At 39.8% G+C, this 12,623-nt stretch overlaps 3 protein-coding genes across 6 annotated transcripts in view; 1 reads left to right on the forward strand and 2 right to left on the reverse strand.

The window, feature by feature from the left end:
• LOC119017301 (zinc finger protein 501-like) overlaps positions 1-12,623 on the reverse strand; it is a 108,126-nt gene that overhangs the window by 22,840 nt on the left and 72,663 nt on the right. The gene's annotated exons all lie outside the window — the stretch shown is intronic.
• Positions 431-7,162, reverse strand: LOC119017299 (zinc finger protein 135-like). Of its 4 annotated transcripts, none has more exons than XR_005074375.1 (4): positions 6,740-7,159; positions 5,821-6,198; positions 5,252-5,368; positions 4,779-5,020 (listed from the first exon to the last, which is right to left on the reverse strand). XR_005074375.1 is itself a non-coding variant. In XM_037093940.1 (4 exons), exons 1-4 carry the CDS (start codon positions 6,906-6,908, stop codon positions 4,981-4,983), a joined length of 729 nt encoding a protein of 242 aa, XP_036949835.1. In that variant the 5' UTR covers positions 6,909-7,162; the 3' UTR covers positions 4,779-4,980. The 4 variants fall into 4 exon arrangements, 3 of the variants coding, with proteins under 3 accessions (XP_036949834.1, XP_036949835.1, XP_036949837.1); XM_037093940.1 differs by having other exon boundaries at positions 5,796-6,198; positions 6,740-7,162; XM_037093939.1 differs by lacking the exon at positions 6,740-7,159 and adding exons at positions 431-1,867; positions 6,369-6,499 and having other exon boundaries at positions 3,177-6,198.
• Positions 7,738-11,673, forward strand: LOC119017278 (gastrula zinc finger protein XlCGF57.1-like). Its single transcript, XM_037093870.1, has 2 exons — positions 7,738-7,935; positions 9,156-11,673. The coding sequence occupies exons 1-2, from the start codon at positions 7,776-7,778 to the stop codon at positions 10,544-10,546; spliced, it is 1,551 nt and encodes a 516-aa protein (XP_036949765.1). The 5' UTR covers positions 7,738-7,775; the 3' UTR covers positions 10,547-11,673.

A 12,623-nucleotide genomic window follows, 5' to 3' on the forward strand; every position in this document is an offset into this window, starting at 1 on the left:
TCTATTATGTATTCTGTTTTATTTTCTTTCAATTTTATTATTTTTCACTCAATCTGAAAGCCGCTGTGACACCTGAATTTTCCTTATGAGGGACTTATAAAGTTTCATTTCTCTGTTTCTGAAAGAGTTTCAGTGAGACTCTGCTGCCATCTAGTGGACATCAGAGAAAACACATCACAAGTTAAATTATGTTTCTCACACTGTAGAAATTAAATAGTTTGAAGTTTAGATTTCTACATATAAACTACAATGACATTATCAAGAACAAACTCCTCTAAAATATTTCAAATTAATTACTTTGCTTTAAATTGTTGTAAATTCAAACTTGTGATTTGTCCAGAATAAAACAAAAACAGTTTGAGCAGCTACAAAAAACAAATCATTCAATCGATTGTTTTACACAAAGTAAGACATGAATTAAAGATCAGGAGAGTCTGTCAGATTAGTAGATTTTATTATCAGGAGTTACTCGACACATTTTATTTATTAATCACATTTCAAACAATCGATGACCATAATGCTATACTAGTGGTTTAGATCGTTATCAGTAAATAACTGAAAAAATATATTACACAGATTAAATATATTTTAGATTAGCAAAATAATTCTAATTAGATCAGTACCTGCTAAACAAAACCATGTAGGACACCAATAAAAACATAATTTAACAATCACGTTGCTTCATCGTTCATGAAAACATAAACTTGTTTTGGATCGATTTCACGGTTTTAAGCTGATCAGTGCTGAGTTGAGTCTTTCCTTCAGAACTTCAGTCCTGCCGGAGAGAACCTGGTTCAACACGCCTCTCTGCTGCACTCGTCGACACACTTGTGTTCATCCATGTGAAAGCTGCAACTGAACGGTTTCTCCCTCGTGTGGACAATGGAGTGTCGTCTCACTGATCCAAGCTGTGTGAATCTCTTTCCACACACTGAGCACCTGAACGGCTTCTCACCAGTGTGGATTCTCATGTGTGTGGCCAAATTGTATCTGTGGCTGAAACTTGCTTTACAGACGGAGCAGGTGAAAGGTTTCTCTCCTGTATGAACTCTCAAGTGAGACTTAAGAGTCGAGCTCTTGGCGAATCTTGTACCGCAGACAGAACAGCTGAAGGGTTTCTCCCCAGTGTGGGTCCTCATGTGGTTCACAAGATATCTTCGGCAGTGAAAAGTTTTTTTACACTCTGAGCAGCTGAATCGTCCTCCTGAATGACTTCTCATGTGAGTATTTAAAGAGTTCTTAATGTGATAACTTTTACCACAAACTGGGCAAATAAATGGTTTCGCTCCTGCTGGGATTCCGTCGTGTTCCTGTCCCTCGTGTCCGAAGCTTGTAGCACAATCAGAGGAGTTAACTGATGTTTCTCCAGTGTAAAACGTCTCATTACTTACAGATACGTCATTGTCCTGCAGACAGTTTGAACCTGGCTGAGGCTCCCTGGTTTCCTCCCAATCACAGCGGTCGTTGCTCTCAGCTCCAGACACGTCGTCATCAGTCTCAGGTTCAGAGGAGTGTGACATCTCATCAAGAGCAGCTGACTGTAAATGAGAATCTGGATTACAGTTCCAGGCTGGTTCTGGTTCTCCAAAGTCCTCTCCATCAGCTTCTGTTTCCATCAGAAGCTTCTGTGAGGACTGAGGTTCCTCTTCATCATCGTCTTCACTCTTCACAGGGACAGGAGTGAAGGTGAACTTGGTGATATCAGCCTCCTCCAGCCCTGGAAGCTGCTCTCCCTCCTGATTGGTCCAGAGTTCCTCCTGTTCCTCTTTAATGTGTGGGGGTTCTGGTTCCTCCTGGTCCAGACTGGAGCTGCTCTCCTGCTGCTCAGGAGGATCCTCTTCTTCACTCACCGACGGCCGCTGGACGTCTGTGGAGAAAAGAAATAATATAAACATGTTACAGCAAACTGTAATATCCTGTTCGCATGTGAACAACTGCAATCAACACTGAATGCTTCACATTTCATACAAAATATTGGGACGTTATTCAAACTCAAACAAGCACATGATGCGTTTGGAGTTTTGTCCGAGCAGGAAGGCAGCTGTGATTCCACGCTCACGTCAGTTTCAGCGCCACCTTCTCGCCACAGGGAATGACGTTGTGCACTCAGAGCAGCTGGACCAGATCCAGATGCCCTCCTACTGGCTTACAGGCTTAAAGGAGGATTTACTTTGTAACTTTTAAATTTCATTTGTTTAAAATTTCTTGTCAGTGATGTTATCTGATTTATTATTGGGTGTTTTTTTCTCTAATGTTTTATTGCTTTTAGCTTGTTTTACTCGCTCTGTATTTAATCAGTTTGTAAAGCAGTTTGTAACTGTGTTTTAAAAGGTTCTATATAGACAAAGATTATTATAAGTATTCAAGGTTTGTATGTCAAGAGAATACAGCACTTTACTTAGCTTCATGCTATTTTTACTGCCTGTTTTCATCTTTATATCTTGGCATTAGCAAGATGTTTAAACATCGTATTTCAATTTGTCCACATCCTGTCGGTGTCGATATGAAATCTTTTTCTCTTAGAAGATTATAATGCAGAACTCTTATTTAAATGAATAATTAACTAAATAATATATACTGATTCACTGTGTTGATGTCACTTAAGATTATAAAGTTTATTGTGACAACTGGAGAAAGCCCTGCCTCCATCAGGGGCCACATGGTGATTTCTTTCAGAAGCGTCTCGTGTCTTCGATGGAACACTGAACAAGATTCTGCTGCTCAGACAAAAACACCACGTGGACACGAGCCCTCATGTCTTTGTCATAAGTGATTCATGAATACATTTAAAGGCTCAAAGTGTGTAAATCAGCAGATATTATATCAGAAGTTTTTACTCCCTCATGTCAGTGTCGATTTTGAAAAACAAGCATCAGTCACACTGAGAGTTACCTGTTATTTAATGTCTTCCATCCATATTTACAGTGAAATACAGAAAACAGAACATTTTAGAAGAACAGAAACGTTCTCATACTGAATGTAAATGAAGAAAGTTGTTGAGAGAAACATGTTAACACAGATCTTTGAACAAAACAATAAACTTGGGAGTTACAGTTTATATGAGACTGATTTTATTTCATACAAATGTTATGAGCACTGTTGAGTCAGGGACTGAGAGTTTCACTGTCTGCCTCACTGTGATGTGTGTGCACACGATGATAAAGAGCAGAACCGACCTGTTCTGTGTAACTGGACCTGAGGCTTCAGAACAGCGTCCAGTAGTTTCCGGTGTCGACACAGTTCCTCCTCGTACTCTGCTATCGTTCTTTCAAACAGCTCAAATATCTCTTCAGCAGCCGCAGTTAGTCGCTGCTTCACAACAACTCTCAGCGTTTGGACTTTAGACATTTTCACTGACTCACACGAACTTTCACTACAGAAACACTCTTTTCTATCGTCAAAAACTGTTCACAGTCCGCTCGGCTCCGTCTACTTCCTGCTAACAAGCTAAGTTAGCTTCATTAGCTCCGCAGGACAGCAGCAGATAATTCAGCTGTTCGACAAACTGTCTGCTCACTCTGGTGATAAATCAGATCACGGCTCCGTCTACTTCCAGACAGAGAGCTATCTTCGTCAAAACAGCAGGAGATGAATCAGATATTAGACACTTCACAAGTGAACATCACTGAATATGTTCAGACATTTTGGGTCTGTTAACGCTTTGTTCTCTGGAGAGCTAGCAAGCTACGCTAACGTCCTTTAGCTTAGCATTTATAGCTTTTTTTCTTCACAAAACTGAGAGGTGGGTCAGAGGAGAAACACCCTGAAAGATCTCAAAGTTCACTTCAAGTCCGGTGGATCTCTGTGCTTTTATCTAACGGAGACGCACACGATCGCCGGTGTTCAAACCGGAAAAAGCTAAAATATTTGTCACGGTTGGAACAAACACATCCGGTGCCCTTTCCTAGCTGATTTTCAAAATAAAAGTGCTCTTCACAAGATAATATCTTTATTAAGTATAAACAAGCCTGGAAACCTCCAGATCCTTCAGTTCAATAACTGTAGAGCTGCTACACGTAAATTAAAAGCAACCAGTACAAAATGTATTAAAATCATCAAGTGTCTGGCAATGTTATTTCAAACCATCTGTGATACCATTGGATTATTATCACTGATATGTTTACCATGCAAGCAGCATTTTGATTCTGCATCTGGTCAAGTTGGAAATGATTTAAACTACTTTATGTACTGTTGGAGAGTTTATCTGTAACAGTAAATCTGTGGTGTAAATCTGAGGTGTGTTTCAGTGTTTAGGATAAGTGTGTGAGGAGACGTGGGAGTGGAGGGACATCAGGTGACTGAAGATGAGACAGGAGATAGTTTAGAGGAAGAAAAGAGACGTTCACCAGGATCATGTCTTCTCGCAGTGACTCTACTGTCAGACAACAGAGGAGGAAGTGTCATGATAAGTGTTACATGAGTCTGCTGACGTCTCTGCAGCCTCTGTGCCTGTTCAACAAACACCTGAAGATGAATAACAAACACTGTTCTGTATTTACAGGGTCTGCTCAGCAGCACATGAACCATTTTGACTGACAGATTGTGTTTTTGTATGATTTATTCATAAACCAGAATGTGATTATGGAGATACTGGAGATTATGTATCAGGCTAAATGTCTCCAGGAAAATGGAAATTATCAAACATAACAAACCTCACATGTGATTACACTGAAACAATGATATAATGTACAAAGTATTTCTTGCTGACAGACGGACTCTCCTCTCTCTGACTTCAATCATATAAATACAAATCTTTCTAACAAATGAAGATACAGATCTTTAACTGGATGGTGAACAAAACAAATTCATTAACTTGGGATTGAAACACACAAGTTGAATCTGTTGTTTGAAGTCACTTCACGTCTCCAGTGATGTTGTGATGTATCAGATCAGTCCGATCAGCTGCAGCAGCCAATCAATAACTGATGTCCAACAAGGAGGCGTGCTGGGTGTTAAAAAGACTTCTGTGAAGGCGGCTCCTCACTCATCCTCAGAGCACAAATAAGAGCTTTGGGACGGACTGAAAGATTGCGGACAAGAGCAACTCCTGGTTCAAGTCAATATGTTTCTTTTGATGGAAAACAGAACATGTTTATGTTGCAATATGACAATTAAAGATGCAAAACATTTGTTCAGGGTTTGCAGTCTTGGTTCACGCATGAGTTCTGTGAACCATTACACCCCTTTAAAACAGCCGATCTAATCACATTTAAGTACACAGTTAGTTCTTCAACATGCATGGAGTCATTACCTGCTCGTGGCAGAACATCTGAGAAGTATGTTACTGTTATATTGTCTCTGTTGGTTTCTGTCCAGCTCCAGCTCTCCACCTTCACCTGCTGCCGTCAGCACACTTGTGGTTTTTGACCTGTGAATGCCAAGTGAATCTTTTGTCACAAACACTGCATTTAAAGGGCTTCTCCTCGGTGTGCAGGGCCATATGTGTGGTCAAATTCGCCTTTTTAGAAAACCTTTTACCACAAACTGAGCAGCCAAATGGTTTCTCTCCAGTATGAACTCTCATGTGATTCACTAATGTGCATCGCAGACTAAAACTTGCGTTACAAACTGAGCAGGTGAACGGCTTCTCCCCCGTATGAACTCTGAGGTGAGTCGTCAAATTTGAGCTTTTCGTGAAATTTTTACCACAAAATTGGCAAGTAAATGTTTTTTCTCCTGTGCGACAGCTCATGTGGATCTGCAGACGATCTTTGCTGCCAAGTCTTTGACCAAACTCAGAGCTGCTGGAATATGTTTTGGCCACATTACATCCCATGTCACTATCAAAACCTAACTGAGATTCACCGCTCTGCTTCACACCATCATTACTGTGTGACGTTTTAAGACCAGCTGCTTGTAGATGTCTTCGACCAAAGTCTCTGACAGGTTCTGATCCTCCACAGTCCGCATCATCTCTCATCTCTGCAGTTTGTCTTTGATGAAGCTCTGAGGACTGAGGTTCCTCTTCGTCATTTCCGTCACGCTTCGCAGGGACAGGAGTGAATGTGAACTTGATATCAGCCTCCTCAAGCCTTCGAAGCTGCTCTCCCTCCTTACGGGTCCAGAGTTCCTCCTGTTCCTCTTTAATGTGTGACAGCTCTGGAGAGTCCTCCTGGTCCAGACTGGAGCTCCACTCCTGCTGCTCAGGAGGATCCTCTTCTTTATTCTCCAGAAACTTCTTGACATTTGCAGGAAACCCTGAAAAACAGAAACACAAGACATAAATGTACATTATCATTTCCTTGAGGATATTATACAGAGAGGTGAAACCAAAAACCTGATTCTGAACTAGAGTTGGTTCTAAAAGAAAAGGTCCAGTGTGTAAGATTTAGTGACATCTATCTCTGATGTTGCAAATCGCAACCAACCGAGCAGCCCTCGTCTCACGCCGCGTTTAGAGTTGAGCCTTTACTTCTGTAACTAATGTGCATCACCATGTAACAGGCATTATATAAATATTTACATATGGCTGTATGGCAGCCATGGTTACCAGCTGTAGCACGTTATTTTGGATCACAATACCTTACCTGGCATGACCCGCCCTACTCTGCCTCTGATTGGCTACAACCTGCCTGTTACGAAATGCCCGCTCAATATTCACTGTGAACAGGGATGTTGCATCATCTGAGAAAAATAACGTGTTTTTTGAAAATTACAGTATGTAAACCTACTCCAGCAGGACCCCCAATAAAAGTGTGAACCTGAACATATGACGTCTTTAATAAAAGCCTCCACTCACCTGCTTTGTTTTGGATGTCAGACTTCCCAGCATCCTGCAGCAGTCTGCTCTGTCGACACAGTTCCTCCTCGTACTCTGCTATCGTTCTTTCAAACAGCTCAAATATCTCTTCAGCAGCCGCAGTTAGTCGCTGCTTCACAAAAACTCTCAGCGTTTGGACTTTAGACATTTTCACTGACTCACACACACTTCAGTCAGTCCGTGTTGTTAGCAGGTGTAAACAATTCACAAGTCCTTGTCAGTTTACTTCGGTCTGCTCTTATTACAGGTTTGTTAACTGCCGGGAGAGAACTCTGCTGGATTCTGCTGGATTCTGCTGGTCTCTAACGGTTTCTGGTTCTGGTTTCCTCCTTCTGTTTCCGGGATGAACGGCGGTCATGCAATGGAGCTTCTTCTGTTCGACGCCATCTTGTATAAACAGTGAAAAAAGGACATGGAAGTGCTTCCGGTGCCGTTTTCAAATATTCAAAATAAAATAAGGGCTGTGACACATTGTGCTGTAATTTCAACACTGTAGCGCTTTTACTTTGAAGGTCAGCGATAACGCTGCACCGGAAGGGATTAGCCTCACTGCGATATGCTAACTGTACAAAGTGATATGTACGGTGGCTTTTTCGTTACATATTAAGTGCGTTTCAACTCAGTTTAGTTGGATTAAAACAACAGAGCCTTTGTTTATGGATACACGTGTCCATATAGTGTAATCTGTGTAGATGTCGGGATGTTTCACTCTGTTAGTGCTAAAGGACGTGAGCGTAGCTTGCTAGCAAGAAATAGACGGAGACGGTGCTAGTTGAGGTTACTTCAGTAGAGACCAGACTGCATTCTTCACGGACCCGACATGTTCAGATGAACTTGGCTTAAGAGACTCAGTGATGTCCCCTTTCTTGTAAAATGTTAAACATCCGAATCATCTCCGGGTGTACTATCTAAAGCTGAAGAAGCTAACTTAGCTTGCGACCAGGAAATAGACGGACCCGACAGCGCGCATCAGAGGGACCAAACGGGTTTTTGGAGGAAAAATCTGCAATTAAAAATGTCTAAAGTCCAAACGCTGAGAGTTGTTGTGAAGCAGCGACTAACTGCGGCTGCTGAAGAGATATTTGAGCTGTTTGAAAGAACGATAGCAGAGTACGAGGAGGAACTGTGTCGACAACGGAAACTACTGGACGCTGGAGGTCGATCACACCGAACAGGTTCGAACACTTGTTATTCTGACATCGAGTTCTTAATTGTCACATTCACAACATTGTTATTATAAGATGCTTAATAACAGCCTCGTCACCCAAAGAAGTTATGATGTAGAATATGGTATCAGTGTCATCAAAACATAGAGGGAGATTTCACTCTTCCTGTGTTGTCATGTTAGGTTCAGGAGACGTGATGATAATAAGAATGGATGATATACCGATAATTACCAGAGTGTCATGGCGATACTGATAAAATAACCGACAATAGAAACCAACACATGAGTGTGAGAAAAGCTATGACGTGGTGAGCGCTGATTTTTAAAATTTATTTATATGTTTGTCTTCCACAGCTGTAATAAAACTTTTCCCTCATGTCGTCTCCTTGTAAAGAAATCGTCCACACCAGTGACGACATGTGATATTAGGAATAGGAAATAAGAGGAATGCTGATCTTTTATCTTATCAACCAGTTATGTTTCATATTATATTTCAGTTGACTAAAGATAATGCTTTGGCACACTGTAAACTGTAGCATGTTTAGAAAAATGATACTCCTTTTCATATCAATTTATTGAAAATTTGTTTTGAAACAAGTTTCTTAAGCAAACCGGCATTAAAGTGTTCTGATAGTACTGAATGAGGTTACATCTAACATAGTGCTAACAAAGAGAAGCTGCGCTAACTTGCAGACAAGTAAACAGAAGTTATGAGGATAGCAGTAATACTTTGGGCTTTAACTTTAAGGTACAAGGTAATTCATTTGTAATTATACAAAACAGGGTTGCGTGCAAAATGAAAGTTTGTAAACTCGCTCATCCTTCATGTACACAAACTACAGAACATATATATATGATTATTAATATAGAAATATACATAAACACATAGTGTATCTTCTGATTCTGTGTCAGGGTGACGATAATGTGATCGAGATCTTCATATCAAAATTTCAACATCTGGGAAACTCTGTCCATCAACTGTGACTGTGTGTGAGCGCCGAGCTTTCGATGTTATAAACAGAGTCCAGTTTACATGTGGACATAACATGAATTTGCAGCTGTGTTGCTAATTAGAAATATATGCTAATGGTTTTAGTTTGAAGGACTTCAGATTATCTTAGAGAAATAGATAAACATTGCGCCACACTTCAGAAATTTGTGGTTTAAACATGAACAGGAAACATATTTTTTCTAAAATGTGTAAATTATGACTTTCTTTATTCTGTGCAGATGTCCAGGAGCTGAGTAAAGAACAGGTTCCCCCTGAGCAGCAGAACCAGGAGAACCTACAACAGCTACTACACATTAAAGAGGAAGAGGAGGAACTCTGGACCAGTCAGGAGGGAGAGCAGGAGGCCGATGTCATCAAGTTCACATTCAGTCCTGTCCCTGTGAAGATCGAAGAAGATGATGACAATGAAGAGAAACCTCAGTCCTCACAACTTCATCAAAGGCAGGCTGAAGAGAACAGAGATGGAGATTATTTGGAGCCAGATAGTCATGACAAGATGTCACACTCTTCTGAACCTGAGACTGATGACAACATGTCTGAACCTGAGACTGACGACAGCTGTGACTGGAGGGAGACCAGGGAACCTTCAAACCCTGTGCAGAACAATGAAGCACCTGTAAGTAATATGGAATCTAGTAATGAAAAACACTCAGCCATCTCTTCTGAATGTACTGCAAGCTTTGGGAACAAGAGTCGTCTGCAGAAACCCAGTGAAACCCAAGCAGAAGGTTCAACAATTAGTTGCTCAGTTTGTGGAAAAAGTTACGACTCTAAGAACTCTTTGAAGTCTCACATGAGACTTCATTCAAAAGAAAAACGTTTCAGCTGCTCAGTTTGTAAAAAAACTTTCCAGTGGAGAAGAAACCTTGTCGCGCACATGAGAATCCACACCGGGGAGAAACCCTTCAGTTGTTCTGTCTGCGGCACAAATTTCACACATCGCTCAAATTTGACCTCACACTTAAAACTTCATACAGGAGAGAAACCTTTCACCTGCTCGGTTTGTAAAATGAGTTTCAGTCTGAGAAAGACTTTAGACGCACACATGAGCATCCATACTGGGGAGAAACCCTTTAGTTGTGAAGTTTGTGGTAAAACGTTTGCACGAAAGGCACATATGAGACAACACTTAGCTCTCCACACAGAGGATAAATCATTCAGCTGCTCAGTTTGTGACAAAACCTTTTCATGGAGAGGAGATTTTGTGAGTCACATGAAAATCCACTCGGGGGAAAAACACTTCAGTTGTTCCTTCTGTGGTAAAAGATTCGCACAAAACTCAAGTTTGACCTCTCACTTAACTCTCCACACAGGAGAGAAACCTTTCACCTGCTCAGTTTGTAACACAAGCTTCAGTCTCAGAAAGAACTTGACGAGACACATGAGAATACACACTGGGGAGAAACCATTTAGTTGTTCCGTTTGTAGTCAAACGTTCACGCAGCATGGAACACTGAAGCGACACCTGGCTGTCCATACCGGGGACAGACCGTTTAGTTGTTCAGTCTGCAACAGGAAATTCACTCGGCTCTCACATATCAAAAATCACAAGTGTGTCAGTGAGAGCAGCGGAATCAATGAAGCTGCAGAGACAGAGGAAAACACCTGACTCAGCGCTGATCAGCTGGAAACTGTGATGACTTCTCAAAAGAAATTGTGCTAAAACTCTTCTACGATGAAGTGACATTTATTTTGTCTGTTTCTATGAACTGCTTTCTTTGGTATTCTGTGTATTTGTTCATTCAAAGTGTATTTTATGACACCCATACAGCACTTTGGTCAACATCGGTTTCATTTGTGATTTATAGATTACATTTCTTACCTCCCACATATTGAATTTGTTAGTAATGTAGTGGACTCACCTGGTCTTAAGTTGATCTTCCATTATGTGTCGATCATAAACAGTCGAATATTTTACCGCTCATACAGTATTTTTATTGTTTTGGTCAAATCATGTCAGTAGATCAACTCACAATTCAACAGCTGATGTGGTGGATCTGCCCGCTGCCTTCAAAGCAAAGTGCAAAAATAAAACTTGGGAATTGTTTGTCTTGATAATATGATTGGTGATGATTTTACTTAATTGAAAGGTTTATTTTGCTGCTTCAGTCAAGAATAAAATCATAATGTAATAGGTGGTATAAACTGGTACAACTGAGCAAAAATGGGTTAAAACTGCAAAAGCTGTATAAAAAAATATGTTTATCATCACGAACAGACTGTTTACTGAAAGAGATGATGAAACAGAGTTGTAGGAAAAAGCTTATGATATTCATTTTTTAAGTATTGTTTGTCTGTCACCCAAAACATCCAGATTTGCCCACTGGTTCCGACTGAAGGCTTGAATCTTTAAAAAGAATTTGACAGATAGTTTCAAGATAAAAGATAAGCCTTCAGATTTCCTAAAACAGCAGCTGTAATTTATATACACATATAATACTTAATAATAATTATATACAGTAAATTGAGTTTTTCTCTACAAAATGAAAGACAACATTTATCTTAATAAACACGACAGGTTTGATGATGTTTGCCTGAAGTCCACAGGACAGAAGCAGAGTCTCACTGTGCTACACTCAGAAACACAAGTTCAAGTTGTACACTATTTAAAAAAAATTATTTCTGCTTTTTGTGTCATTTATTAATTTCTGTGCAAAGAATAACTCCTAAAAATAATCAATAACAATAACTACCAACCCCTTTAAATGGGCCTGAATGAACGTGATCATTTTTAATTTTGTACACATTTATTGAATTAAGGAATCCAACTTTATCAGTGGGATATTTCAGGGGTTGATTTATAGCTAAAGATATGGACTTATGATGATATTCAATGAATGAATCTGTTTCCTGTTCATTTATCTGTAAGGAAAAATGGGATTATATTTTATTCTACTATTATTATCATTTTGATAATATAGCCTGTTTGAATTCATGCTAAAATAATGTAAAGTAATGTAGGAGAGTAGAACAGTAAGAAGTATCTCCTGTTCCTGATCCGTTCTGTTTGAATGAAAAACACTCGCTTGTCTCCGGCAGCTTGTCTTGTACTTTGAAATCCCTGCAGGAAGTGTACAGTGTTTAGCCGGCAGCACTTCATCATGTTGTAAAAGAAGTTACTGTTGGTTTGAATCACTGTATTCATGTTCAGTTGATTGTAAGTTATTGAATTTCTACTTGCTGTAAAATAACTTGTAACTGTTGAGTGAAGTGTTGTTTGAATAAAATATACACCAGCGGTTTATTTATTGAGATTGAATGAAGTGGTTGTTAGAACTGAGTGTATTTGTTCACCTGATTCTTTAGATTTTATAAATCTCTCCTGGTGAACAGCTCTCTTCATCCTCTAAACTACGTCCTGTCTCATCTTCAGTCAGCTGATGTCTGTCCAATCCCACATCTCTTCACACACTTATCCTAAAGACTAAAACACACCTCACTTTACTGTTTCAAATCTTAATATACGTTAAAGACCCACACTGCTCCATGCATAACGGAGTTATTGTGACACTGATATTGTTAGATAATCATCCTACAGTAAATAAAGTTGTTTAATTTATTTCCGCCTCAGCAAACTTTACTTTGCGGACATTTTGTTCTGTTAACTCTAACTTCACTTGTGGTTTTCCATGTTGACCTTAGTAAATTAGGTATTTCCACCAGGAGTATTATCAATTTTATTTTGA

This window comes from Acanthopagrus latus, chromosome 3 (genome assembly GCF_904848185.1).
Source record: "Acanthopagrus latus isolate v.2019 chromosome 3, fAcaLat1.1, whole genome shotgun sequence".
In the NCBI taxonomy this organism is placed as follows: domain Eukaryota; kingdom Metazoa; phylum Chordata; class Actinopteri; order Spariformes; family Sparidae; genus Acanthopagrus; species Acanthopagrus latus.